The sequence below is a fragment of the Rattus norvegicus genome, chromosome 12 (genome assembly GCF_021556685.1).
Source record: "Rattus norvegicus strain SHRSP/BbbUtx chromosome 12, alternate assembly SHRSP_T2T, whole genome shotgun sequence".
NCBI classification, from domain to species: domain Eukaryota; kingdom Metazoa; phylum Chordata; class Mammalia; order Rodentia; family Muridae; genus Rattus; species Rattus norvegicus.
In genome coordinates this window covers 22,058,131-22,083,821 of record NC_141545.1, presented here as the reverse complement: position 1 = coordinate 22,083,821, position 25,691 = coordinate 22,058,131, and the positions used below count along the sequence as shown (strand labels likewise).

The window sequence follows — 25,691 nt, the reverse complement described above, 5'->3', positions numbered from 1 at the left end:
AACTTCAGGAAAGACCTGACCAAGGGTTCCAGATAGTAGAGCTCCGGGTTCTGTCCAACTGGGGCCACCCTGAGTACACTTGCCTCTACCGGTTCCGAGTCCACGGAGAGCCCATCCAGTAGAGCACTCCAGCCATGTACATGTCTGTATATACCAAGACGCCATAACACTGGAACTCATTGAGCAAGAGAGCACATAAGCATAGGACCTGTCAGTCACCCTTCAATAAATGTATGATAGCCATGAGGACATGTTGAGTCCTCTGAGGCTGTGTGTGCGTGCTCAGAGCCCCAAAGCCTGGGAAGCTTTTTGAATTCATTTGAATGTATGGTTCTCGGACACTCCTTTGATTTGGGGATTTGCTTCAATGCATAAAGTCAAGCAGATGGGCTGGCAGGTTTCCAGGCTCTTGACATAGAGGCTGAGAGCTCTGCCTTGGCCATCCTCTGGATGTCAGGAAGGCAAAAGTTCCATTTGCTAAACCCACATGTTTCTTTCAGGGAAAAGGTCTGTTCAGTCTGACCCCTTCCAGATTTCCTGGTGGGGAGAGGCTGGGTATGTCGTGGATTGTCTGCTTTAAGCTGGGGCTCCCATGATTCCCCAGGGGAGTGGATTGGGCTTTCCAAAAGGGCAGTGGGGTACACACACCATGAATGGTGCTCTTCGGGTCTCAGCCAGGCCATTCCATTCCAGGCAGATCACAGAATGGACAGGAACCTTTTGAGATGTGACCTCTGGTGTCCTCCAGCTCTGTTAGGCCCTGCCGAGGGGGAACAACACTAAGGTGGTGCTAGTGGCTATCCCTCTTGGTCTTTACCACTGCAGCACTTTGTGCTGCCCTTGGGTTTGCCTCTGCACCATCATCAGCCCTTCTCAACGACTCAAATTTGGTTATAATTAATATTTAATATTTAGACTTTTGTGAGCAGACTTTATAACATACATCATCTGGACACTTGAAGTGTTTAGATGTTTTACCTAAACAACTGTTAAGTTTTATTGGTTAGACAGCCTGGCAGAATACAAGCTCACCTTCTGGGGCTCAGAGTTCTGGGATTTCGTGCATGTTGCAAGCAGTCCTTAAGACAGTGGCCCAAAATACATCCCACTCCATAGGGTTAGAGCCTCTGCCTGTGTGGCCAGGTTGTGCGATGTGCACACACTTTGCATACTCCGGGTTACATGCAGAAGTCAGAATTTCCTATATTAAACTAAATTGGGGAATTGGGGGTGGAGATATTTTGAATATTTATTTTTAAAAATGCAAGATAGGACTTTGTGCAATGTATTTTTGTAAATGCTTTTCAAAACACTTGTCTTTGGTAGTGCTTCTACTGCCTCCAAATTAAGATGCTATTGAGATGTTTAAATAAAAGAGTTAATTTTTAAAAGTGCATGTGCTATTTCAAGTGAATAATAAAAGTGTGTTTCTTTTCTCAGCTTGTCTTATCTCTGCCCATGTGAGTGGGGAGGGATTGCTAGGTCGTGTGCTTGAAGACTTCCTACTAAGTCCTGCAGGCACTGCCTCTGTCCTTCAAAGCCTCCATCCTCTTCCTGCTTAGAGGAATCTGATAGTCCAATCAGGCTCAAAGGAAGTAAGGCCAGAGGCTTTGGGTCTGGATGTGATCACAAGGCCCTGAGCTCAGCCTTGAGAGCCGGAACACCCGACTACTACAACCTGGCCGATATATTTTGGAGCATTTTTCATACCTTCTAGCAGCTCTGGCTCCTACCATATATACAGAAGTGTCACACTGATTTAAACATCCTCAGCTCGTAGGCATTCCTTTACTTTTTCCCTCTCACCACACGCCCCAAGACCAAGTTCCTCTGGTAACCCTGGTTCTTATGTCTTAGAGCTCACTGTATAGACCGGCTGCTCTCAAAGTCCGATCTGCTGGCCTCTGCCTCCTAAGTGTTGAGTCAACACCATGCACTTGTTTCTCTTTAAAAGAGGATCCTCTTACCAGGGCTTTGCTCTCTTGACTTGTGTACCTGCTGTCAGTTGGGATCTAAAAATCTTAGAGAACTCCAGCCAGGAGGGCGGTGCTCATCTTTAATCCCAGCACTCAGGAGGCAAAGGCAGGTGGATCGCTGTGAGTTCAAGACCAGACTAGTCTACGTAGCAAGTTTCAGAACACCCAGCCAGAGCAACATAACAGACCCTATCTAAGAGGGGAAATTTTTTTCAAAAAGAATTTATGATAAATTACTATGCTGTCCCACCCAGACAGCATGAACCACTCAGCCCTTTGTCACTAGGTGTCTGCATCATCAGGTAGACTGACCTGGCATTGTATTATATTGTGCCCAAGTGGTCCTTATGTGGCAGTACCCACAGAGCATCATCCGTCATCACAGAAGGGTGAGCGTGATATTGTCAGTGTTGGGAACAAGCAAAAGACATTTAATCTTAAGTATTGGCATGTTGTTTTCAGACTCCATATAATTATAGCAAGAAACTAAATTCAAGGTCCTAGGCCCTAGGGGAGCTGGGGACTTCCCATAGCTTAACAGCTTCTTTTCTAAGGAAATCGTTGTCTGAGTCTAGACACCTCAAGGACAACTTCATCTTGCTGGCATGTTTCCAGGCCTAGGAACCAACCTATCCTGACCCAATGGAAACTCCGGTGTTCTAATCCTTATGTCAGATTATGATTAGTCAATGCTACAGCTCCCCCAGCTCCCCATACTCTGTAGTTACACTCAGCATAAAGCTGTACAATGTCCCTTCAGGATTGTAGTTCAGCTCCATCTGTTCTGCAGCCCTGGTCAATCATTACCCGCATTGACCTGCTGTTTGAGTTATGTTGGGTTTATGTTGGATTTAAGCGGACCCCACAAGAGCTCATGTTTACAGACTTCTTAATCTGTTACCATGCTTTGGGCATGTACAAGGGTATGGTGCAGAAAATGCTAGTCCAGCTGGACTGGGTGCAGGCATAGAACTATGATAGGGAAGTTGAGGCAGAGAATCACAAGTTAAAGGGCCAGCTTAAGTAACATAGACCCTATCTCAAAGTAAAATGAAGGCTTGTGTAGCTGTTACTGGACAAAAATAGACACCCTGCACTTGATCTCCAGCATCCAAAACCCATTTTTTTTTTTTTAAGGATCTGTGTAGGGGTCTGTAACCTGAGTCTTGGATGCTGTCAGATGACAACTCTGATCATGGCCAGCACCCATCCCCGCTTCCCGCCCCACCCCACCCCTCGCTGTCACCTGCTCCATCCACAGCCGGGTCTTACAGGAGACATCACAGGTTCTAACCTGAGCATACTGCCCTGTGTCGGATGTCACTAAAGACGACTACGGCCTGGAGGGACACTCCCCGTGCAGGTGTACGGGAAGCCAAACGTCCTAAAATGTCTCTGGTTCATCTATGTGCTCAGGGTAATTTCAGGGGGCGTGCGAATTAGACACCTCATCGCTGCGTTTTTTGCCCCAGTTTACTTGCGCAGGCTACGTGGCTGGTTACGTGGTGCAGTGACGACTCTCCCCAGATCAGCGTGTAGTCCCTCCCAAGACTTCGGCCCGCCCACTCGCGTAGGGCTACCTCGGCCACGCCCATTCTCGCAGGACAACTAGCAAGTTCCTCCCGGGACGCGCCGTAGCCTGAGAACCTCACCCCGTGGGCTTTTCCTGGCTAGTGCTAGCAGGGTCCTTTGCAGACCCTTCAGGGGCGTGGCCTCGGGCGGCTAAGGCGATCCTGCTGGGCTCCGCCCGGATCACGTGCGGCCCGCGGCGCGCCCGCCCTCACGCGGTTCCTCGCGGCCACCGTAGAAGGAGTGCGGCAGCCGCAGGGACGGAAGCCGCGAGGCGCCGCCGACCGCGCCTGCGACAGCGTCAGCTCTGCGCGGAACGCCGGCCCATGGCGGCGGCGGCGGCGGCGGCGGCGATGGCAGAGCAGGAGGGCGCCCGCAACGGCGCCCGCAACCGTGGTGGCGTCCAGCGCGTGGAGGGCAAGCTGCGTGCCAGCGTCGAAAAGGGCGACTACTACGAGGCGCACCAGATGTACCGGACCCTCTTCTTCAGGTGGGCGCGGGTGGCGGCTTAGAACCAAGGCCCCGCCTCCGCTGTTGTTCATTGGCTGCGCCGCGGCGCCCCGCATCCTCATTGGTTCGTGCGGCTGCCTGTCGCGGATCGGGAGCGGGGGCGGCGGGCTTGTACTACTCGGCAGGGCCTCCTCTTCTCTGCCTGGTTTCCCCCTCCTCTTCTCTCGGCCTCGCCTTTCTAGGTCCCTACCTTACTATCTGAGCTGCCCTTCCCCTGTCCTTCCTTTCTTCCTTTTCCCAGGCCTCCTTCCCCAGCTAACTTCTCAGGCCTTCTCTTCCCTGGGCCCAGTTTTATTACTAGCCTCTCTACTCTTTCCTAGGCCTCCTCCCTCTTATAGGCCTCTCTTCCCGCCATTCCTACTCTATCCCACCCTCTTCCTCGCCTGGCCTCCCTCTCCCTGGAGGCTTCCGCTGGTTGTCCGGTCCTCTTATCAGAGTAGTTTCTTCTGGTCCTCCTTTCTGTAGCCAGTGATTGGAGTGGCACAGCAGGCTTAAGTGTGGTCAGATGCTGACACCGTGGGCCAGCCTGTGGCCATCTGTAGGGTTGCTTCCAGGTTCCTGCGTGTGTGCATCTGCCTGCTGATACTGCTGATGTGGTCTAATTCCCACTTAGACCTTTATTCCTGACTGCAGGACCGCAGCATTTCTGCTTCGTGTCGTAGTGTGGGTTTGGCCGCTCCGCCCCTCAGACCTACCTTGTTTTAGGCCAGTTTTAGGCCTTCAGTAAGATGAGTAAAAAGTGGTTATCTTGTGCCTACAGAGAGGTACAATGCCAGTAGCTCATTTTCATCAGCCCATCACTGTCACCTAGGGCCCACGTGCACTGTGGAACTCCTACAGTCACTCTCTCTAGCTTGATCCTGGCATGATGTGTTCTGTGAGCTGCATGACAGTCGATGGCATAGTACACAGTGGCCTCACTGCCTTAAAGCCCTGTGCAGGGCTAAGAACCATATCAGTGCACTGGGAACCTTCTGGCTTATGGGTGATACTCGTTTACATTTGAGGACAATTCCCACTTCCCCACATTCCCAGAGTGGGCTTGGCAAGTAGCCAGGTGGACATAGGAGGGAGGGACATGTGGTTAAGACTGCCTCATGTGGTTGTTACCAAGCCATCAGGGAGCAGCCCTGCAGTATTTCCCTCCATAACACTGCTCAGTTCAGGGGTTTGGCAAGTGTGGGTTGAGCCTTGGTTTCAAAGACTTAACATTTGCTTTACCACTGGGCAGCTTGGATCAGGAGCAGGGGTTTAGTCGCCATCAGTTTATGGAAACATTAGTTCTTCCTCTTAATCACAGGTTACCTGAAGGGCAGCCTCGGTGTGGAATTTTTCTGTATAGTAAACTAGACACAATAAATACAAACCAGTCTGGCCACATCTGGTTTTATCACAGTGTCCCTGGTGGCTTGCTTTTTTAAACTAATTGTATTGGGACGGCACTTGCTTTATCCTTTAGTTAAAATCAGTAGCCAAGCGTGGCAGCCCACACCTTTAATCCCAGCACTAAGGAGGTAGAAGCAAGTGATCTCCGAGTTGGAAGGCAGACTGGTCTACAAAGTGAGGCCCAGGACAGCCAAGGCAGAGAAACCCTGTCTTTTAAAAAAATAAAGTTAAGTTTTACATGTAGAAGTGACTATATAATGATTGATAAAGTAACTGGTTTTAGTTTCTAATTATTTATTTATTTATTTATTTTTTTGTCCTGCCCAGGACATCTCACGTGCTAGGCGAGGGCTCTACCTCTGAGGTACATTTCCTCTTTTTTTTCCCCCCACTTAAAATTTTGAGGCAGTGTGCCTTCAACCCAACCCTGGGCAGACCTAGAATTCTTGATCATACAGGTCCGGCTTCCTAAGTAGCGAGGATGACAAGCCTGTGACATGGCCAGCAGAGTGGTTAGGTTTTCTTGTGAGTTGAGCTGTCTGTCACTGAACAGGATCAACCAATTGGCCCCAGCAATTTTTGAAGGAAGAAACAAAGGATCAGACCCAGCTTTGAACTACAAGGGCTCCTCTGTGTGGCAGGCCAGTCACTTGTCTATATTTCTGCAACACTAGGCGCAGATCCTGGCGTCTTATGTTTTTGCTTTGTTTTACTGGAACTCACTCAGCAATCCATGCTGGCCTCAAGTTCAGATTTGCCTGCTTCTGCCTCTCTACTGCTGACATTAAAAGCATGTGCTGCTGCCACTCGTCTCATTTTTTGATTTAATCAACAAAAGTGAATCTCTGAGAATAAATATGTCCTTCTTTGGAGTCAGCCCTGCTGTGACTGAGGACGTTCTTGTTGGTGTTGTGTGGCCAGAGGAGTTCCCTTGGTCAGGATGAACTAGGGATAGTGATGGACAAGCTCTGCTTCTTAATTGTTAGAGGTCATGTGTTATCCATGTTATCAGCATACAGAAACTGGCATCAAGAGGACTGGAGTACAGTGTGTGCTCCAAGGACACAGCATTGTACTGTGGCCCAGAACTTGTTACAGAACTTAAACAGCTTCTCTCAACACTTTAGGATGAGAGAAACTGAAGCCCCGTTTTGCAGCTGCCTCACCACTGCTACTGCGGGGACCCAGTAATTCCTGTAGAGCTCCACATGAGCTCAGGGTCATTCCATGGGGTAGGACTGCTAGAAACATCAGAATGCTCAAAGGCACTGGTTTTTAAACCTGCGTGTCTTTGCACACACATGTGAATGTCAGAACAACTTGCAGGAGTCATTTTTCTTCTCTCATCATTTCGGGTTGAACTCAGTTCATCAGTTTTGGTGGCAGCCACCCTTACCTACTAAAGCTGCATGTCTTCCTAGCCCTGGTTTTTCAACTTCTTTGACTTCATAAGTGGTGTTTATATGTATTTATTTACAGTAAATATTTGCATACATTTCTTTTACTTTGGTGATGCTAAAAATGCCCATGGTCATGACCCCTGACGCTCTCTCTGTACTGATATCCCCGGGCAGCTTGTCTGTTGTTCAGCACAATTCTTTTTAGTTTGGGTGGCTCTCCATCTGTGTGACTTTCTAGTTTGCTCTAGTTGTAAATCTGATCCACATTTATAGAGTATTCTGCCCTATGAATGTGTCACAACCCCATTTTAACCTCAGCCCTCCTAGCCTGTATGGAGGAGAAGGGGCCAAGTAACCCACAGTGATGGGGCCTATGTGACCTCAGAGCCCCTGGCCTAGCCATAGTCCTGTTGTAGCAGTCTACCTCATCCCCACATATCTCTGCCAGGAGGAGGAAGGGGCTTTGAAGGCTGCTGTTTGTCTTTCCTGGGGTCACTCAGCACCACCATGTTGTCCTCCAGAACCCCAGTGTTGGTTGCTATGTACTTACAGAAATATAGGTGAGGGGTTATATATGAGAGCAAAAATGATTGAAAGACCAAATAGCATCATCAAAAGCCTACCCTGGCATTGGTGGCAGGTGTCAGAAGCTGGGGACCTGGAGCCCACTGCACGGTCTGCAGGCAGCTCAACAGGTTAGAGAGTTCCCTTCCTAGCTCAGTTGTTCTGGGCCTCTTGCAGCCGGCTGGGTTTGTCCAAGAGTCTCAACACTCCTTAATATTTGTAGTACGTGGGGAGGGAGGGACTTAGTAAAGCTGGTGGGATCCAGAATCTTCTTGAATCTATGAAGTTGTTTTCTTCTTGAGTTTAAGGAGCTTCCCAGCAGGTTGGAAAGTTTCACCTCCCTCAGAATATCCTGTTTTACTCCCTTTTAACAACCTGTGTGCTAGGAGCTTCTTCAAAGGATGGGATGTTTTATCTCACAGGAAAGTGCTCTACAACACGTTCTTCCTGGGACCTGTTTCAGTTGCTCTTGTGACAAAACCTTACTTGTCCAAATCACATTAAGAAATGTTTAAAGAGAAAACTTACTCTGTGTGCTGTGACACCATAGTCTTGGGTCTCAGGCCACCAGGTCATGGTAGAGTGTCCCGTGGCCTTGGATCTGTGTGCTGGCTGAGCATGTTAGACCAGCCCCTATTCCTCCCTTTCCACTGTAGGCGTGTGCATGGAGGCCAGAGGTTGACTTTGGGTTACTTCATCAGTTGCTTGCTTTTTTTTTTTGAGACAGAATCTCAGTGAACCTAGTACTCGACATTGCAGCTGGGCTGATAGCCCAGCAAGCCCAGCATGTCCAGCACTGGGGTTACAAGAACACACAACCACACCAGTTGTTGTTTTTAAGTCTATTTATTTTGTGTGTGGCTCTTTGTCTGCATGAACATTTGTGCATCACATGTGCTTAGTGCCCACAGAGCTAGAAGAGGGTATCAGACCCCATGGAACTGGAATTGCAGATGACTGTAAGTGACATTTGAGGTTACTGGAACCCAAGTCAGCCAGTGCTCTTAACTACTGAGCCATTTCTTCAGCCCCACACTCAGGTTTTATATGGGTGCTGGAGATGGGAACTCAGGTCTCCACACTTGCTTAGCTTGCACTGAGCCCATAGGCTAGCTTCTGTCCAGGTCCAATTTCCTCTCTTCAGCCAGACAGCATGGATCTTGTAGCCTGGGTTAGCTTCAAACTCTGTGTAATCAAAGATGACCTTAACTTCTGCTCTCCCTGCCTATCCCTCCTACGTGCCCAGATTACAGGTATGTACAGTCATACCCATTTCTTTGCTGTGCTAAGGATGGAACCTGGGCCTCAGCTAAGGAAGCATTCTGCTGAGCTCTCTTCACAGACTTCCACCACCAAGTGTTAGGGTGACAGGTGTGACTCAGTGTACCCAGCCAGTAAAAGCAAAATTAGCTGGAGCCTTGGCATGACCTTCCCTTGTGGAATAGATTAGATGTTGTTGTGAGTCTCTTTGGGGCCAGCAGGGCTTGTTCCCCCACCAAGCAAAACTACCACTGTGCATAGAAGGGGATTTTGGGTGTCACCACAGGGCCTTGTGCGTGGAGCTGAGTATGGAGGAAGGCTCACTACCCTCATCTGTCCCATGGCCTTGGGATACATAGCCTGCTTAGTCACCCAGGAAAGATCACCCTCTCTCCCCACCCCCATTCCTCAGCTCCAGGAATTTTGTGATGAGAAATGTGTCATCATTGTTGCCTGGAACTTTTATCTTTAAAGCTGTCTTTGACCTGGCAACAGGTGATTTAAGTAGGTGGGGCATGGTCAGTGGGAGGTTGTGATCTCAAGAATTTGTTATGTTTTTGAAGAAATACTTCTTTTTGTTTCAATGAGCATTTGTCTTGCTAAGCCTCAGATAAAAGCGCTTGGGAGACTAATGTCCTGTACAAGCCACCCTAGACTATTGACTGTTGCTATGAATAGTACCAGTGGTCTCTGTTCATGCAGATAGCAACACAAGGTCTTTGCCTTTGAGTACAGCACTTGCTTTCCTGGAATGCCCTTCTGCAGTGCCTGTATTACATGACCTTTCTTGGGGAGATATGAATAGACATCTTTTCACCCAGTAGGGTACCAACAAACCAAAGTTAAGGAGTCCATAGTCTAGCTTAGTGAACCATGTAGTTTACTTCCAGGAGCATGAGGGAGATTAGAGGAGCAGTATAGGCAGTGGCCCCTCCACCACGCAGGAGATAGTGTATGCCATACCTTTCTGCTGCTTTAGAGTCTCTGTCAACTCCCTCTTCAGCAGTGCCTCCTGAGGCTTGGGGGATTTTCCTTTAGGTATAACTGGTTAGGTGTTGTGGCACTATGCCACAACAGTCCATCTAAGAAGCTTGATCTGTTTATAAGGCTCTGCACTGCATTACCCATATGACCAGTTGATGGGCCAGCAGCAGTAATCTGTGAGAGAAATACAGATGTTTCATTTGGCAGGCACAGTCTTTCCATGTAACAAAACATTAACATAGTCCTCCCATATGGGCCTATGACCTTGTTGGTTAGGAACTTTTGCCCGGGTAAGAGTTTTGAAAGGCTGTACATCCCACCAGAAAGAGGTTGGTTGCACCCTTAACACCGTGCCACTGTTGTGCCCCTGGGTACGTTTTCCCTGGTGTGTTGGTACTATGGCCTGCAGGGTTTAAACCTTTCAGGACAGTCAGTAACAGCTCTTCCCCAGCAGCCTCAGCTCTCTCTGCCACTATAGAAGTCTGTAAGTGGGGAAAAAGCGTTCAGTTGAGTTCCGGCCTTATTTTTCCATGTGCTGCAGCCAAAGCGTGTGGTCTCTTTGGCCATAGCAACTTTACTGGTTCTAGTATGTAGACTTTATGGTTTATGAGACTTCCCTGGACAAAAACATAACAGAAGTAGTTCACATCTGGAGTGCAGTTTTCACTTGACAATTCTACTGCTTCTGCTTTACCATTCAGTCAGGCTGCCTTTGTTTAAACTCCTTAATTTCTATTTCTCTCCTCTCTCAAATTCACAGAGATCCGCCTGCCTCTGCCTCCCAAATGCCTGGATTAAAGCCCTGCACCACCATGCCTGGCCTAATTTCTTTGTTTCTTGTTCTAGATTCTTTTCTACATCTGCAAAATACTTAAAGAGTTAGCAGTCTATAGTAAACCTTTTTAGAGTGAGCGGACTGGTTCTCTGGATGTGCATAGTCATCCATTCCAAATAACCTCCACGGTCTTAAGCAGATAAGAAGGTCCTTAAAAAGAGCTGTAGCAAGCCCAGACCAGCAGACAGCACCCCCACCCCCACCCCCAAGCACCCACCCTCAGGAAGCCATTTCCATGAACCATCTGACCTCATCCTGGATTGCTGCTGCTGCAGGCCTGCTGTGCAGCTCTGTTCCTGGTGTTCTGCCGAGCAGGCTTGCACCGCTTGCCTTGGCTCAGGCCCAAGGGAGGCAGGAACTCCCTGGCTTGCATCTGGACCTGGCTCCTTGTTTCTGACAGGCTCCAGACCACCACTGCTGAAAGGGCCCCCAGTCTGAGCAAACAATCTTGATCCCAGAGTGGTTTGTGCTGGGGCAGTAACTACGCACCCTTTCTTACCTGCACTGTCCTAGCATTGATGTTTGCGGACTGTTGCTTGGGTTTTAAAGCCTCTGAGATGCTCACAGGCACAGCACTTGACTCTATTCCTGTTCTTCCCCAGTAATTCTGGATCCAAACAGATGTCGCCATATTTGCCTTCATGTAGCTGGGCGCATCCTTTGGTTGTCTTCATTTTTTCACCCCTCTTTGATTGCCATTTTATAAACCTGGTTTACATGTCTTTCAGGTCTTTAGAACTTCTCCTACCGCATAAAGGTTACATCTTGTGTTGGAGCTAGCAAAGCCCTGTCCCAGTCCATGGTCCCTGCTTAGTCAACCTCTCCCAACTGTCCTGTGAACACACTTCTGTCTGACAGCGCTTTTCTCATGTGCAGTGTCCCCAGTGATGCTTGCCTTTTCTCTGCACTCCTCCAGTCTCTGATAGTCATGGGGACCTCATCAAGCAACAAACCAAGTATCCTCATGGCTTTATGAGCCAATATTCCAGGGCTGATTTCCCTCAGGTTGATTTCCCTCAGGTTGTGTGATCTCTCTCTCAGCAGTGGTGGAGAATTACATTACCGAGATTCTTCACTTCCATTGCACTCAGATTGATCTCACTGGTCCATGTATTTTACCGCCGCAGGATCTGTGGCTGACACAGGCCCTCTGACTATGTGTTCAAAAATCTTTCCCAATCAAGCAGTTCAGATGCTGAGTGTTCTCTGCTTGTCATAGTTTCTTTCTTGGCTCATCTGCTTGTTGAATCATGGACTTTCCCTTTTAAAGGCTGGACTTGTGGGGTCTCTTCTGTAATTTCTTCCATGTTCTCTTCCTCCCTCTCTTGGTTTCTTCCCATGGATTTCCAAGTTTTTGTGTCTCACTCTCATCCTCACTTTTTCTCTACTTTCCTGCCAAGTGGTAGGGAAACATCCTATGTCTTTTCCCACAATAAGGGCTATGTACCTGATACTGCAGCCTGTTCATTCATACGTCCATGCTACATTCAAGGACTGTGATCATTCTCTAGTCCATCAGTAGTTTGAATGACATCCCATACCAAGTAGATGATGGCCACCAAGTGATTCCACCTAGGAATGCTTCACTTTCTGATCGCTTGGCTGTAGTTGCATGTCCTATGTCACCCATGGCCAGGAACATGCACCCACCTTCAACAAGGAGATATTCCATTCCATCCCACATGGGAAAAGGAAACCATATTGGAGAGGTTTCATCCTCATGTGGATCACTACCCATGTTTAGCCATGCAACCACTCTTCCTCAACTTATTGGTCTGTCAATTCTTGTGTGACTCTTTCTGCAGAAACATGAACAAATATCTGTTCATTCCAGATAGGTCACTGCCAACAGACCAATGAAATGATTGAACCCATATTTAGCTTGCTGAGCCATGGGGCTTACAAAACCATGGATGACTTAAAGGCAGCTGCATCATCGGAGTTCCCTGCATAGCTTTTGACTTGCGGGTGATGCCTTCTCCCCACCAATTGTTACCGTTTGTGTAACCTTGAGGAGAGGCAATGTGAGGTTTTAGGAGCTACCTAACTAAGCCTTGTGTGTTTACTCCTCAGGGCTAAGGAGCCTTTTATACCCTTAAGAGCTATCTATTCTGGTAATGTCACCTCATCCCCAAGGTCTGAACTGAGTGCCGCTTGCACTATTAATGCTTTTGTATAGTCATCTTAAACTCCAGCTTTGTCCATGGGGTCTTGGCTGCTTTCTTGGGTGATGGGAGTGAGGCCCCGTACTGGCCTGTTCTTCAGGAGATGATGCAGTATACAGGTTTTGTGGAGGGTGCTGATTGAAGTTGGGCAAGTTAGGCCTGGGCAGAGTTGCTACAGTCACCATTATTATCATCTCCAAGGATCGATCCTCTCTTGTCCCTGCATGTAGACTGATCCTTCTGTTTTGAAATAGATAGTGCCCATCTCCCTTTGCAATGGCTGGAAGTTGCAATGGCTTCTCCCCTGGGTTATTGATTGGGCCTGGATTGGTGGGGCTGTGTCCTCAGAACCTTCCATACAGCTGCTATTTAGAGTAGCTGGCTGGGGCAGGGCATACTCAGAAACAGTACTCCAGTAAGTTTTAACTAGACATTTGTAGCCACCCCAGGGAGGGCCAGCAGGCATAAACAAACAGGCACCTTCTGAAGGCATCTGCGTGGCACATGGCTGGGTTTCCTGTTCATTCACTCATGGCTGGATTTTCCTTCCTCCCTATCTGCAGGTACATGTCTCAGAGCAAACATGCAGAGGCCCGAGAGCTCATGTACTCAGGAGCACTGCTCTTCTTCAGTCATGGCCAGGTAAGCAGTGTTGTGACGGGAAGAGACACTGGGGGGGAGTCCCATGTCAAGCTGTCCTGCACTCTGGCCACCAGTGGCATAGGGTCTTAATCTCCATGGCTGTTGCTGGAACTCTAGGCTTGGCTCCGTATGCTTGCCAGTTGCCAGTGAACCTGCTGCATTGTTCACTGGCAAGGCAGTATCCCGAGCTGTGTGTTTGCAGGCTGCCATCTACAGAGCATGCAGCCACCTGTTTTACCTGAACTCTTGTGCAGGACTGGGGGCCCTGTTGTTAACCATGGTTTTGTATGTTGGTTGTTCTGCAGCAGAACAGTGCGGCTGACCTGTCCATGCTGGTCCTCGAATCCCTGGAAAAGGCTGAGGTGGACGTAGCTGATGAGCTTTTGGGTGAGTACTCCATGCTGCGCAGTGCCTATTTGCATGGCTGCTGTGACTGGTCTCCAGTCCCACTCGGTGGGGGGTGGGGGCAGGTTTTGCACTTCAACACTGATGTTGTCATGGGATGGTCACACGGCCGTGGCCCGTGAGCTCATGAACACAAACTATGGACCTGTTGGCAGTTGGTCCCACTGAACCAGCATGTGGCTTCTAGAGCCTTTCTTGCAAACTGCCCTGCTGGTCTCACAGAGGAGGAAGCTGCTCTCAGCTGGAGCCATCCTGTTGCTTCCAGCCTACTCCCAAAGAGCTGCCTCCCAAGGGCAGTGGGCAAGCCAGCCAGGGGAGGACCTAGACATGTGCAGTGCAAGTGGGATATCCAGCAGCTCTCCAGTGGCTTCTGGCCCTTCTTTTGAAGTTACATAATTGGGGAAGTGTAGTTTGGGAAGGTTGATATGGGTCTGACTATTGTAGCCCAGGCTGCCTCTTTATAGAGTGCTTGAGTTTGTTGACGTGTGACACCTCATATGTGCCTTTTGTAAGGGTCTGATTGTGTCATTTGCAGAAAATCTGGCTAAAGTGTTCAGTTTGATGGATCCAAATTCTCCTGAGAGGGTGGCTTTTGTGTCCAGAGCCCTGAAGTGGTCCAGTGGAGGTTCTGGGAAACTGGGCCATCCTCGGCTCCACCAGCTGCTGGCCCTCACGCTGTGGAAAGGTGGGTATGGGGTCCCATCGAGCTAGCAGCTGAATCCTCTGTGTGTCTGCCTGCTGATAAGTCGGGAGAGCCTGTCTTTCAACATTTCCGATTTGGTCAGATCCTCCACAGGTCATACAGGTCCCTGGGTCATGGCACTGTGTCCTTTCCAGTCTCTGTCCTGGTTCTCCTACTTGGTCACCTGCTTCTCTTTCCACAGCTTCCCGTTTCCCCCCCGCTCCTTCCTCAGTGTACCCCCACCTTCGCCGGCTCCCTGCGTGTAGTCCTCATGTTTCAGGTTTGGGGTGAGCTCTGTTAGGTTATTTAGCCAAGGGGTGAGTATATTGCAGGTGTGCCTACTTTTCTCGGCCCTTGAGTTGTCTTGGGCACAAAGACAGATGCTTGGTGAATGTCTGCTGGGACTTGAACAGCTCCTACTCAATGGCATTCCAGAGGAAACCGGTATGGAGCTGTACCCTGTGCGGGTGGTACTCCTCTCTCCTAGTGGGCGGGCTGTGCCTGATGGAGTGTAGGTGAGAGAGAGAAGGCACTGCTTGGAGAGGCACAGTGACCTGTGGGACATAAAAACACTTTCCTTCATGCCTCAGGCATTTCAGAGGTCTGGGCCAGAGGGAGTGTTATCCAGAATTGAGTATGGACTCGTTCTGAGCCAGACCAGCTGCCTCCCTGTGCTGGCCATAGCCATGGCAATCAGAGGCTGTACCTAGTCTGTCAGGAATCGCCCAGAGGTACACCTTCATTGCAAATGTGCTGGGACAGACTTCCTTACATCCTATGGCCTTAGTGAGTCTTTTCTTTTCTTCTTCCTGGGCACTGTGCACTCTGCCTTCACCCCAGAGCCACAGTGAGAACAATCGGGACTCTGTAGATTGAAAGATCAGAAAGTTCAGGAAACTCCCAGCCCCCATTGTGTACCTCAGAACTCTGCCTTTCTCTTGAGGGCTGTCTGTCCTTCAGCTTAGAGCGTACTGTCTGTGACTCATGGGCCAGGCCTTCACACAGCCATGCCTGGTCCTTGGTCTGGAGACATCCAGTCAGCATGTTGGTGCTGCTGGCAGGGAGTCTCGGATTCACTCACAAGCAGAGTCTGAGAGATTGTGCTGCTTCCTGGGGTGGGTAAGGGGTTGAGTCCAGACCACAGTCATTCCAGGGACCATGACTACCTAGGGAAAGCAGTTTCCAAATACTTGCTCAAGACTCAGTAGCCCAGGCTAGACTACAATTCATTTCTTAAAGTGCCCTTCCCCATGGGACAAGAACATGCAGGGCTAGGAACAAGGGTCTGCTTTATTACCGCTTTCTTTCTCAGGCACCCAGAAGCCTTGGGAAGAAAGTCTTTGTGGGAGGTCAGGGATGGGGGCCTGAGTCCCTGGTGTTAAGAGGCTTCTTTCCTTCTTGCTGTCAAGGCTCCACGTGTAGAAGGGACCCAGGTTCCTCTGGATGGGTGGGTACTCAGGATTCCAGGCATGTTCTATGATAGGGTTTTGGTGTAAGTGCTAGGGAGGTGTCTACACTTTAACATAGCAGGCTTTGGTGATCTCCACTGTGTTCAAAGGAGCCTCCCTCAGCCTGGACACTGGGTAGTTGGAAGGTCAGAAGAAGTAACTTGCTGGCGGGGCCAGCTCACATACACACAAGTGTTAGGTAGACATAGCAGTTTCACATACTTAAAACAGAAGAAAAGGAAGAAGAAAGGGGTGACCATGCCATTGAGTTTGGTGTTTGTTCTCTGAGCACAAGGAAGCCGGTGAAAGGCTAGTGGACAGCAGCTGTGCAGATGGCTGGCTTCTTCAAGGGTTACTGGCCTAGTTCAGGCAGCGACTGCATCCAGGCAAATGGGCAGGAGTGGGGCAGGAGAGTGGGGGCTCTGTGCACCCTGTGCTCACATGTGCCCATCTGCAGATTCTTTCCCTCCACAGAGCAAAACTACTGTGAGTCCCGGTATCACTTTCTGCACTCCACTGATGGTGAGGGCTGTGCCAACATGCTGGTCGAGTACTCTACTGCCCGAGGCTTCCGAAGTGAGGTGGACATGTTTGTGGCTCAGGCTGTGCTACAGTAAGTGTCCTTGAGGACTTTGTGGGGCCTTTGTGCAGCTCATAGCCTGGAGCAGAGAAGCCTTGAGAGGCCACTTTCTCTTAGACTACACAGTGCTAGAGTGGACTTTGTGTATGTGCCTACCAGCCAGTCCTTTCTCTGAAACACGTGTCCACCATTGCGCTCACCCTGCCTAGGAGGCTGCACCTTGTGTTTGCCCATCCTCGTTTGAGGACTGAGGCACAGTCATAGCTGGTGGAATGGTTCAACCCCACCTGCCTGCAGCCGGAAGGCACTTGTGTTTTTTTTAAACCCGGGTATTTTCAAGTACATTTTAATTTAATTTCGTATATGCATAGTGGGAGCTGCAGGGACATATGCTGTGCTGTGCACATACAAGGGTCAGAGGACAACTTGCTGGAGTCCTTGCCCTCAACCATGTTGGTCTTGGGATTGAGCTCATCAGCAGGCTTGATGGCAAATACCTCACCTACTGAGCTGTCTCATTTGCCTCCTCAGGCCTTAGCCTCCCCATCCTAAGGAACAGTGCTTGCTGTGGGGACTCAACATTTTATTTACTCTGAGACAAGTTCTCACTGTAAAGCCCAGGCTGACCTCAGATGTCCTTCTCCTGCTTGAGCCGTCTGAGTGCTGGAATTGCAGGCATAGACCACCACAGCCAGTTGTGATTTTAAAAAGGAATTCTGTAATGCCTCAAGTCCACCAGCCTGGCTCTGGGCATGTACTGCAGCGGTTGTCTCCTCACTGGAGGACTATAGGCCTTTTTTTTTCTTGACAGATTTGGTACTTGCTGGGGTAGTATCTTGGGCAGAGGCCAAGGCTGCCCAGACCCCAGCACAGCCTGAGAGTCCCAGCCGCCTACACCTTGTGTTTCTAGGACAGATGCAGGCGGGTGTGGAAAAAGCAGAGGCCACAGTTGAGAAGTGAGCACCCACCTAGCCCCCGTTTCCTGTTGACCTCTGTTGACCTTCAGCAGGTCAGGTCTCCTGAGACATAATCCCTTCATTAGTGTGCAAAAGGACTCATGTCCCGTGAGGGCAGCCCCAGGACTCACCCTGGCCTCCCACTTGCCCTACAGTCAGTCCATTAGGCCTGTGGAGACACCAGGTCTCCAGACAGAGCTGTTGTTGCTGTCAGGTGAGGTCTTGTGTGTTGTTTTGTCCTCTTAAGGGTATCTGTAGAAACCCGATCTGCCTGTGGGATTCACTCATTGGATATTCTCATGTGCAGGTTTCTCTGTTTGAAAAATAAGAACAGTGCATTAGTGGTCTTTACGACGTACACACAGAAGCACCCATCCATCGAGGATGGGCCGCCCTTCGTCCAACCCCTGCTCAATTTCATCTGGTTTCTGCTGCTGGCTGTGGACGGGTGAGTCTATTGTCTGGGTGATGGGTGTGTGTCTACGAGGTCACAACTCTCACTGGGAGTTATCCCTGGCTCTTGTTGCAGTGGCAAGCTGGCTGTGTTCACAGTGCTGTGCGAGCAGTACCAGCCGTCCCTGCGGAGGGACCCCATGTACAACGAGGTGAGGCTCTTGCTCTTGGCTCAGGCTCCCCACCTGGGCAGCAGGAGGAGGAGGGAGCAGGCAGCCCCAGCCGGGCTCTGCAGCCGGGCACTGCTCACCCACTGTCCTGCCTCTTACAGTACCTCGACAGGATCGGACAACTCTTCTTCGGTGTGCCGCCAAAGCAGACATCCTCCTATGGAGGCTTGCTAGGTAAGCCATGCGGTCTGGTCCCCAACAGGCCTTTCTGCCGTGTTCCCAGGTTGCCTGAGTGGACCTGCTGTTGAAGTCTGTGTGTGACTGCAGATTAGGCTGTTCACTGGGTACCACTCTGTGCTCTGAACTCCAAATACAAGCCCCTTCCACCAAGGCAGGGCCACTCTGGTGTAGTCCTCTGCACTTGAAATGCCTAGTTTTCCTTTTTCCTCTGGTGCTGGACACTCAGGTCCTTGGCCCCCATTTTCTTTACTACTGTCCTGCATCCTCTCCCCAGCCCTTCCAATTCAGAGTCCTGAATGCTGTCTCTACTGCTAGCAGGGGTAACTACAGGCAGAGTATGGCATGAACCCTTGCGCCATTACCTTCTAGAGTGTGGAGCTTCCATGCATGTGGTATGAAGACAAACACCGTGTTGTGGAAGGAAGTACAGCTGAGTGCGGCCATGAACAAGTCCACCTAGGCCCTCTGGGCGCTGGCTGTGCCTAGTAACGTGGTATAGACTGTGACAGTGTTTCTCTAGTTTGTTGTTGATAGTTTGTTTTAAACAGGGTCTCATCATATAGACCAGGCTGGCCTTGAGTTCAGGAAAATACTTCTGCCTCAGCCTCTCAGTGCTGGGATTGAAGGTGTAAGCCACCATGCCCCTCTGCTGTGGTTTTGTTTGTTTTGAGACAAGATCACTCACTACCTGTAACTTGTATAAGTTTCAAACTCACTTCGCTCCTCCCACCTCCACTTCCTAAGTGATCATGATGTGAGCCTGCGCACTGGGCTTTTCTTCTCACCTTCATCTGTCTTGAGCCTGTTGCCTGGAGAGGGCATGGACAGGGTTCAGCTGTCTCCATGAGCTTCTAGTAGAACACTTCTGCTTTCTCCTGTCTGAGCCCTCAGTGGCCTGAGCTTCTCTGAGGGATCTGCATTCCCGGAAGCATACGCTCATATCTCAGTTGGAGTAGCAGTCCAGGGTTGTCAGAATGTGTGCTTGTCCATCCCACAGAGCTTTAGAACCAGCAGCTCCCCTCCCCCGTGCCCCCAGAAATGCTACTGTAGTACTCAAGGGACCACGGGAATGTACAGGCATAGGAGTATGTACATCCCCACACCCAAGCACAACACCCCTGGCTCTGCCGCTCTCAGGGAGAGAGGATTTAGGGGTCAGGATTGGTGTGTGTGGTCACTATAAGTTCCATGCATTTGAGCTGTGCACCCAGGAGGCAGTCGTGAGCAGGTATGGCCTTAAGGCTCTGGTCTGCGTGCTGTGCAGCCTTCTATTTCCATGGACTTGGGCTGTTTCTTCATCATTGCCAGATTCCCAGTTCGTGAAGGTTTGGGGTTTGTCATTCCTAGTGTGGCCTTCAAGACCCATTGCCACTGAGCCTCTTGGCTCTTTTCCTGCAAAGCATGCCACCCAGCTCCTCTGGGAAAGCAGAGCCTTCCAGGGGAGCACTATCTGGGCATTGACCACACAGGACTGGGTGTATCTTTGTCTAGGGTGGTGACCTGGGCTTCTAGGGCAGCACTGCCTCTGTGTATTAACCGTCACTGGCCGGTATCTTCTAGGGAACCTGCTGAGCAGCCTCATGGGCTCCTCAGAGCAGGAAGAAGGGGAAGAGAGCCAGGATGACAGCAGCCCCATCGAACTGGACTGAAGCTGCCTGGCCAGCGTGGAATGTCCATGGCCAGCACCGCTGGGACGGATTCAGTGCCAGGCTGGGCACGAGGCCCCTTACCAGTGGGCTCCTGCTCTGTGGCTGAAGGGGCCACCTATGCAGAGTCTGTCCCTATTTATGTATGGTGGTTGAGGGCTGTGTGGCCAGGACCAAGAGCAAGGCCCAGCTCCTGCTGGGCAACCGTGTTCCTTTAGATCACCCACAATAAAGCGCAGGCCTTGCTGCAGCACCCCGCTGCCGTCCTTGTCTCTGGTTCCTTGGGGAGGGCTGCAGGGTGACATAGCAGCCTGGCGTCAGTGACTGGTAATCCTTCTCCTGTGTCCAGTGCAGCCATGGCATGCCAGAGGAGTGGTGGCTGCTGCTGTGAGCCACGTAGGAGCCTGAGTCCTGCAGAGGAGAGCGGCTTTCTTGTTTGTTTGATTTTTGTTTGGACACAGTTTGTTTGTTTTGCAATCATGGTGTGCTTCCCAGGGACAGAGCGTGAGCTGTGGTGACTAGGCTCCTTGGAGGTCACAAACAGCTGGCCAGGGTCACGTCCCTTGGTCCATGGGGCTGTGGCCCCTACTGTAGTCTGTGGACTCCTCCATTCAAGCTGCAGCCCTGCTGGTCCCTTGAGCTCCGTGCTGCTGCTCTGCAGAGGTTTTTTAAAGGGTGCCGTAGGTTTTCACGTCCTTCATGTTGCAGTATTTATTTTTACTGGGTGAGGGATTTTTCAACTTAACGTTTTAGGACTTAACCAAATAACCAGTCCTTGAGTAAGCAACCCCGTTACCACAGATAATATCCACGCTACCAATCTGATTATAAAGGGAGACACTTTATTTTTTCACAATTAAATAAGAATTGTAGATTAATACACCTCTATCTTGCATGGGAAGGAGGGAAATATGCGTTATTTACTGTAAAAAAAATGGAATTTAAAGGAAGGCTTGTGTCACCTTTTGACTATAAATAAATCCTTTCTACTGGACTTTGCAGTAGTCCTTTCTGGGGGAGCTCTGGGGGGCATGGGGCTGGCTTCGGGCTTTGGCATTCAGCCACCACCTCAGGTGCAGAGGCCTCGGGCAGGGTGGGAGTGGCTGTGTGTCCAGGCTGGACCTGACAAGCTGGAGAGGAAGCACACCCTGTGCTGTCTGTCTGTACCATTTCCCTCTGCATCCACACTACTGTGTCTGCCAGAGTGGCCAGTGTCAGTGTCAGCAGTGTCCAAATTAACTGCTCAGGATTAGCAATGAACCATTTTAATTGAAGTCACCTCCACCGTGGTGTATGTACTGGCCTCAGGGAGCAGGAGAGGTGATTTTGATGCATGGGGAGCTCAGTGAAGGGGTGACATAGAAATAGGGATGCCACAATGAGGGAAGGTATAGTTCCCTAGACCAGAGCTGCCTGTGTTCAGCTGTGATGCTTGCTTCAAAATCATGAATTGGAGCCCATTGTCACTGATGTATTTTGAAATAGAACAAAATTCAAGTTTTGTGTATGTATAAAGTTGGCCAGGATTAACCCTAGCTGAGGACAGACGAAAGCTAGCATTTGTGTAGGAACATGAGACACGTGTGGGATCCTACACACACACACACAAACACAAACACACACAAACACATAACCTCTACCATATATCCATAGTGCCCCTTACACACAGAATGCTTCTCACATACCCCACAGTTCTCCTTACACACACACACACACACACAGCGTGGTGGCTAGGGACTATGGGACACAGGTTGCAGAGTCAGGCCAGCTCTGTCAGGCCTGCCGTGGAAGTGACATGGTTCTTCTCATGTCCCTTACTGCCCAAAGGGAGGCTGCCATAGCAAAGGGGTTACCAGCCCCCTCCTCCCACTTAAGCCACAAACACACAGAAGGGACAACGCCAGAGCCACACTTTATTCCAGGCGACATGACACAGGGCAGCAGAAGCCCAACTAAGGACCCCTCCCCCCAGGTCCCTAGGGCTTAGCTTTGAGGAGGGACCAGGTCATTCACAGATGGGTCCCCCATCAATGCTCCCCAGCTGTCCAGCGGCCAGGACCTGCCCTTTGGGGATCCCATAGAAGGGAGCCCATCTGTTGGGGTGGCCAGAGGGCAGTGGGGGAAATAAATACAGGTAGCTTTAACTACTGGCCTGCCAGCAGCAATCAGGGCTGGGGGGCAGCCATTCCTGCCAATGACCACTTCTTGGCTTGGGCTTTCATTCATCAAGGGCTCAAAGACTGTAAGGGCAGGGCCAGAGGGCATGGGTTACAAAGCGGGGACAGCACCGAGCTGGGCACTGACGCCCAAAAGCAGATGGGATGGGGCGCTCCCTGGCTCCCAAGGAAACCGCTCCTGGGCTCCATGCACAGCACCCTGCAGGCTAGGCTCCCTCCTGGTTGCTCCAGCCAGCTGTCCCAAGGGGCCTGGGGGTGGGGGGGTGGGGCAAACAGGTGGGTGCAGGGCCTATGCACACAGTTCTCTTGGAAAAATACCTGACCCCCAATGCTCCAGCTGGGTCAGCCCTAGGGGAAGGAGAGCTGACCCCTGACCCTTGATCCCTGACTGACACACAGCAGGTGCTCAATAAATACTTGTTGAAGTGGGGAGAGGAGTGGGGAGGCATGCGGCACATCCCAGAGTGAGTCCCCAGCAGCCAGGCCAGCCCGCTGCCACAGCTGTTCATGGCTGTCCATGGCTGTCCACAGCAGCCCAGCACCAAGTCCTGTCCTGAGGCCAAGATCCCCTCAGGCCAGAAGAGTTAGTAGGGTCCTGCTCAAGTTGGGAGGCAGGGCTTCCTCCAGCAGCAGGAAAATGGGTGGGTCGGCTGGGCGTGGCTGGGAGCGTCATGACAGGGCCAGGGTCAAGTGAGGCCCAGAACCAAGTCTGCCTTCAACTTTAATGAGGTTCTGAAAAACTGTCTATCTGATGGGCTTGCCTGAGCCCCACCTGGCCATGCCTGGGCCACACCGAGGAACAGAGGCTCTCCTGCTGTCCAGCGCCGCCACACGAGTGCAGAATCCTGGGGCCTCCGGGCTCTCTTCCTTAGGGTTTATGCTTGAAGTGGGCTTCCACTAAAAATGGGAATTTTCTAACCTTGGGAGCTGCCAGCTCACTCAGCCGCCGCCCCCCCCCCCCACAGCCTGTATCTCCCCTCCCTCCACAGCGTGTCCAGGGGCCCTGGCAGGAGTCTGTCTGCCAGGGTGCTAACACAGAGCTGCACCATACTAGGGGCCTTCACCGGTGACCCCACCGCCGCCCTCCTGCCCCACACCTGCACCTCTCACCTGCGTACTCCTGAGGCAGCATGGGCCTGTCCACCACCTTCTGGAAGGCTGCTATCCACTCCCTCTGGTCTGACTCTGTCTCACACGTGAACAGGAATTTTCGGTCAGGGGTGACAATGGTGATGCCATGGGGCCAGTGGTGACTCTGGGTTGACGGTGGGAGGCCCTCCAGGACCGTGTAACCACTTTCCTTGCTGCCAATGAAGACTTCCCCTCGGGCAAAGGCATCCTGTGGGCAAGAAGAGGCTGGGGCATGAGGAGGGGACCTCCTCACCCTTGACTGTCCTCTCTGCTTCTTCTCTGAGCCCTACCAGGTAAGGCCCTAGTATCCAAGACCTTGAGGAATCCCAGCCCTATTCCCTGAAACAGGCCAGTCAGGGGACTATAGCCAGACCTTCCTTACCAGAGGGTCTTTGAAGTACATGAGCCTCCGGTCGTCCATGGTGAACCAGCGCTTCCGAAAGCCTTCTGTCTGCTATGGGTCAGAAAGGATAGTGAGCAGTCAGCAGCCCCAAGGTAAACCTCTGCCCCAGGAGACCACCACTCAACACCCAGTGGGCAAGGGCTCACAGGGCACCACTCTGGCCAACCCATGCATGAGGAACCCTGGCCATGCCTGAGATTCAGGTTAAAATCCACCACTTCCACATTGCAGAGCAAACGTGAAGGTCCCCGCTTTAGAGGGGCCGGAGGGCTGGAGGCTCAGGCTGACCCAAGCAACCAGGTCACTCTCCTAGATCCTGGGTTCTCATCCCGGCACCAGAGCACAGACGAGGCCTCAAGAACCACCCTGAAGCTTAAGGCCATAGGACAAAGTGGGCAGTCCCAGGACACTTTGAGATGCATCTGGGAAAGGGCTGGCACTCTATCAGTGCCCAGTGAGTCCAGTGACCTAGTGACCCTCAACCCCTCAGCCAGCCACCCAGCCTAACCGCAAGCCACCCCGAGACAGGCAAAAGCAAGATGGCTGACCTTGAACAAGCCTAGAAGCACATTGCTCTCACCTACCTTGGGCCCTGTCTTCTCCATGTAGCCTTCCTTCAGGTAGTTCCTAGAGAGCTTGGGCACCAGCTGGGACAGAACAGATGGTGGTGAGGCCCACCCTGTGTCATTCCCGGGACTGCACACAGCATGGCACAGCTGGGTTCCAACCCCAGAAAGGAGTCAACCCTGCCGCCTTTCTAGCGAGTCTATTGATGCCCTTTTTCAGTCCTGTGACCCACCCCGGATGGCTACCTCCCCACTCCCCTACCCAGCAGGGCGACTTGGGGACATCCACTCACATCTGCGTCACTGGCTCCTGGGAAAGCCACCTGCAGGTAGTGGAAGCGGGCTGCTCGCAGCGCATTGAACCAGTCCACGATCTCCTGAGGGCCGAAGGTGCAGTGAGTGATGGCTCCTGAGCCTCGGTCTCCTCCACAGATCCCCTCACCTGGGCTGGCACTCTGAGCAGCCTCACTGCAGGATGGGATGGACCCCCACCGCCTACTCCCTCATTGTGCCAAGATGGGGCAGTCTGGTGACCAGGATCGGGCTGAGGCAGGGGACTGAGTGGGCTTGACATCTGAGCTCTGCGCATCACAGCTCTCTCTCTCTGCACACATCTAGGGTCTCTCAGTGCTGGCAGGGGTCCACAGTGGCCTGGAGCTATGACTAGGGTCCCTCCTTGCTGCCTCGCCACGGGGACCCCCATCTGCCTCACTCAGAACCTGTCCATTTTTGTCTTCCCGGCACTTCTGGTAAAATCCACATCACTGCCAACACCTGAATGCCAACACCCAGCATTTGTCGCCAGCCTCTCTTCCCTGGGCATGGCCTATTTGGGCTTCTCCTCTGCAGCCTAGGACACTACCGCTGCCGCACATGTTCCCACTCACAACTGGTCCTACCCACTTCCTCTTTGGTCCCATCCCTCCACCTGCAGAAGAAGTTGGTTGAACCTCTCCATCCTAGTCTCCCCTCTCTCTTGCCCTCCCTGAGTTGTGGGACAGACCTGAAGCCTCCTGTGGCTGATCCCCTTCATGCTGTTTGCAATGGCTCACGCTTACCCCAGCATCAACCCTTACAAACCCTTGGCTCTGAGAATGCAGCTTTCTCCCTACGGGTGACCCAGGGCACTAGGAACTTAGCCTTGAGCCTATCCATTGTTCCCACCTACCCTACCAAGCCCCAGGTTCCTCCCACCGCTCTCCCATCCCAGTTCAGATTGGGTTCTGGGCTAGGATGTTGGTTGAGTCGGTAAGACATGTACTTTGCAAATGTGAGGTATAGAACATATACCCCAGAGCCTGGTGTGGGGGCATGAGTTTGTAATCGCAGCACTGGGGAGGGGGAGACAGGAGGATCCCCTGGGACTTGATACCCAGCCAACTTAGTTTAACCACTTAAATCCAGGCCAGTGGGAAACCTCGTGTCTAAAAAAAAAAAAATGAAAATTAAAAAAAGTAGAACTAGGCAGATGGCTCGGAAGGTAAGGCGCTGTCTGCAAAAGCATTTAGAACTGAATCTGAATCCCTGGAACCCATGTAAAGCCAGCTGCAGTAGAAACAGACATCTGTAGTCCCAGTGCAAGGGCCTCCCACTGCATGCAGTG

At 51.2% G+C, this 25,691-nt stretch overlaps 3 protein-coding genes across 54 annotated transcripts in view; 2 read left to right on the top strand and 1 right to left on the bottom strand.

Annotated features, from left to right (window-relative positions):
• The window catches only part of Sun1 (Sad1 and UNC84 domain containing 1), a 44,785-nt gene extending 43,346 nt beyond the window's left edge, over window positions 1-1,439 (top strand). For all 50 annotated transcript variants that reach the window (XM_087578820.1, XM_087578815.1, XM_087578808.1 and 47 more), the window contains one exon: window positions 9-1,439. In XM_087578820.1, coding sequence (XP_087434946.1) covers window positions 9-122 — 114 coding nt within the window. In that variant the 3' untranslated portion in view covers window positions 123-1,439. The remainder of the gene's footprint in view (window positions 1-8) is intronic.
• A 2,325-nt stretch (window positions 1,440-3,764) lies between these two features.
• Get4 (guided entry of tail-anchored proteins factor 4) lies at window positions 3,765-20,805 on the top strand. Of its 2 annotated transcripts, none has more exons than NM_001163320.1 (9): window positions 3,765-4,035; window positions 13,213-13,291; window positions 13,597-13,678; window positions 14,232-14,381; window positions 16,301-16,439; window positions 17,670-17,810; window positions 17,892-17,967; window positions 18,087-18,159; window positions 19,726-20,805. In NM_001163320.1, exons 1-9 carry the CDS (start codon window positions 3,872-3,874, stop codon window positions 19,812-19,814), a joined length of 993 nt encoding a protein of 330 aa, NP_001156792.1. In that variant the 5' UTR covers window positions 3,765-3,871; the 3' UTR covers window positions 19,815-20,805. The 2 variants fall into 2 exon arrangements, with proteins under 2 accessions (NP_001156792.1, XP_087434061.1); XM_087577935.1 differs by having other exon boundaries at window positions 3,780-4,035; window positions 13,600-13,678.
• Window positions 20,806-21,704: 899 nt separating this feature from the next.
• Adap1 (ArfGAP with dual PH domains 1) overlaps window positions 21,705-25,691 on the bottom strand; it is a 51,887-nt gene continuing 47,900 nt past the window's right edge. For both annotated transcript variants that reach the window (NM_133567.2, XM_087577655.1), the window contains 5 exon segments: window positions 21,705-22,885; window positions 23,099-23,327; window positions 23,502-23,573; window positions 24,107-24,169; window positions 24,382-24,465. In NM_133567.2, the coding sequence (NP_598251.1) occupies window positions 22,857-22,885; window positions 23,099-23,327; window positions 23,502-23,573; window positions 24,107-24,169; window positions 24,382-24,465 (477 nt within the window). In that variant the 3' untranslated portion in view covers window positions 21,705-22,856.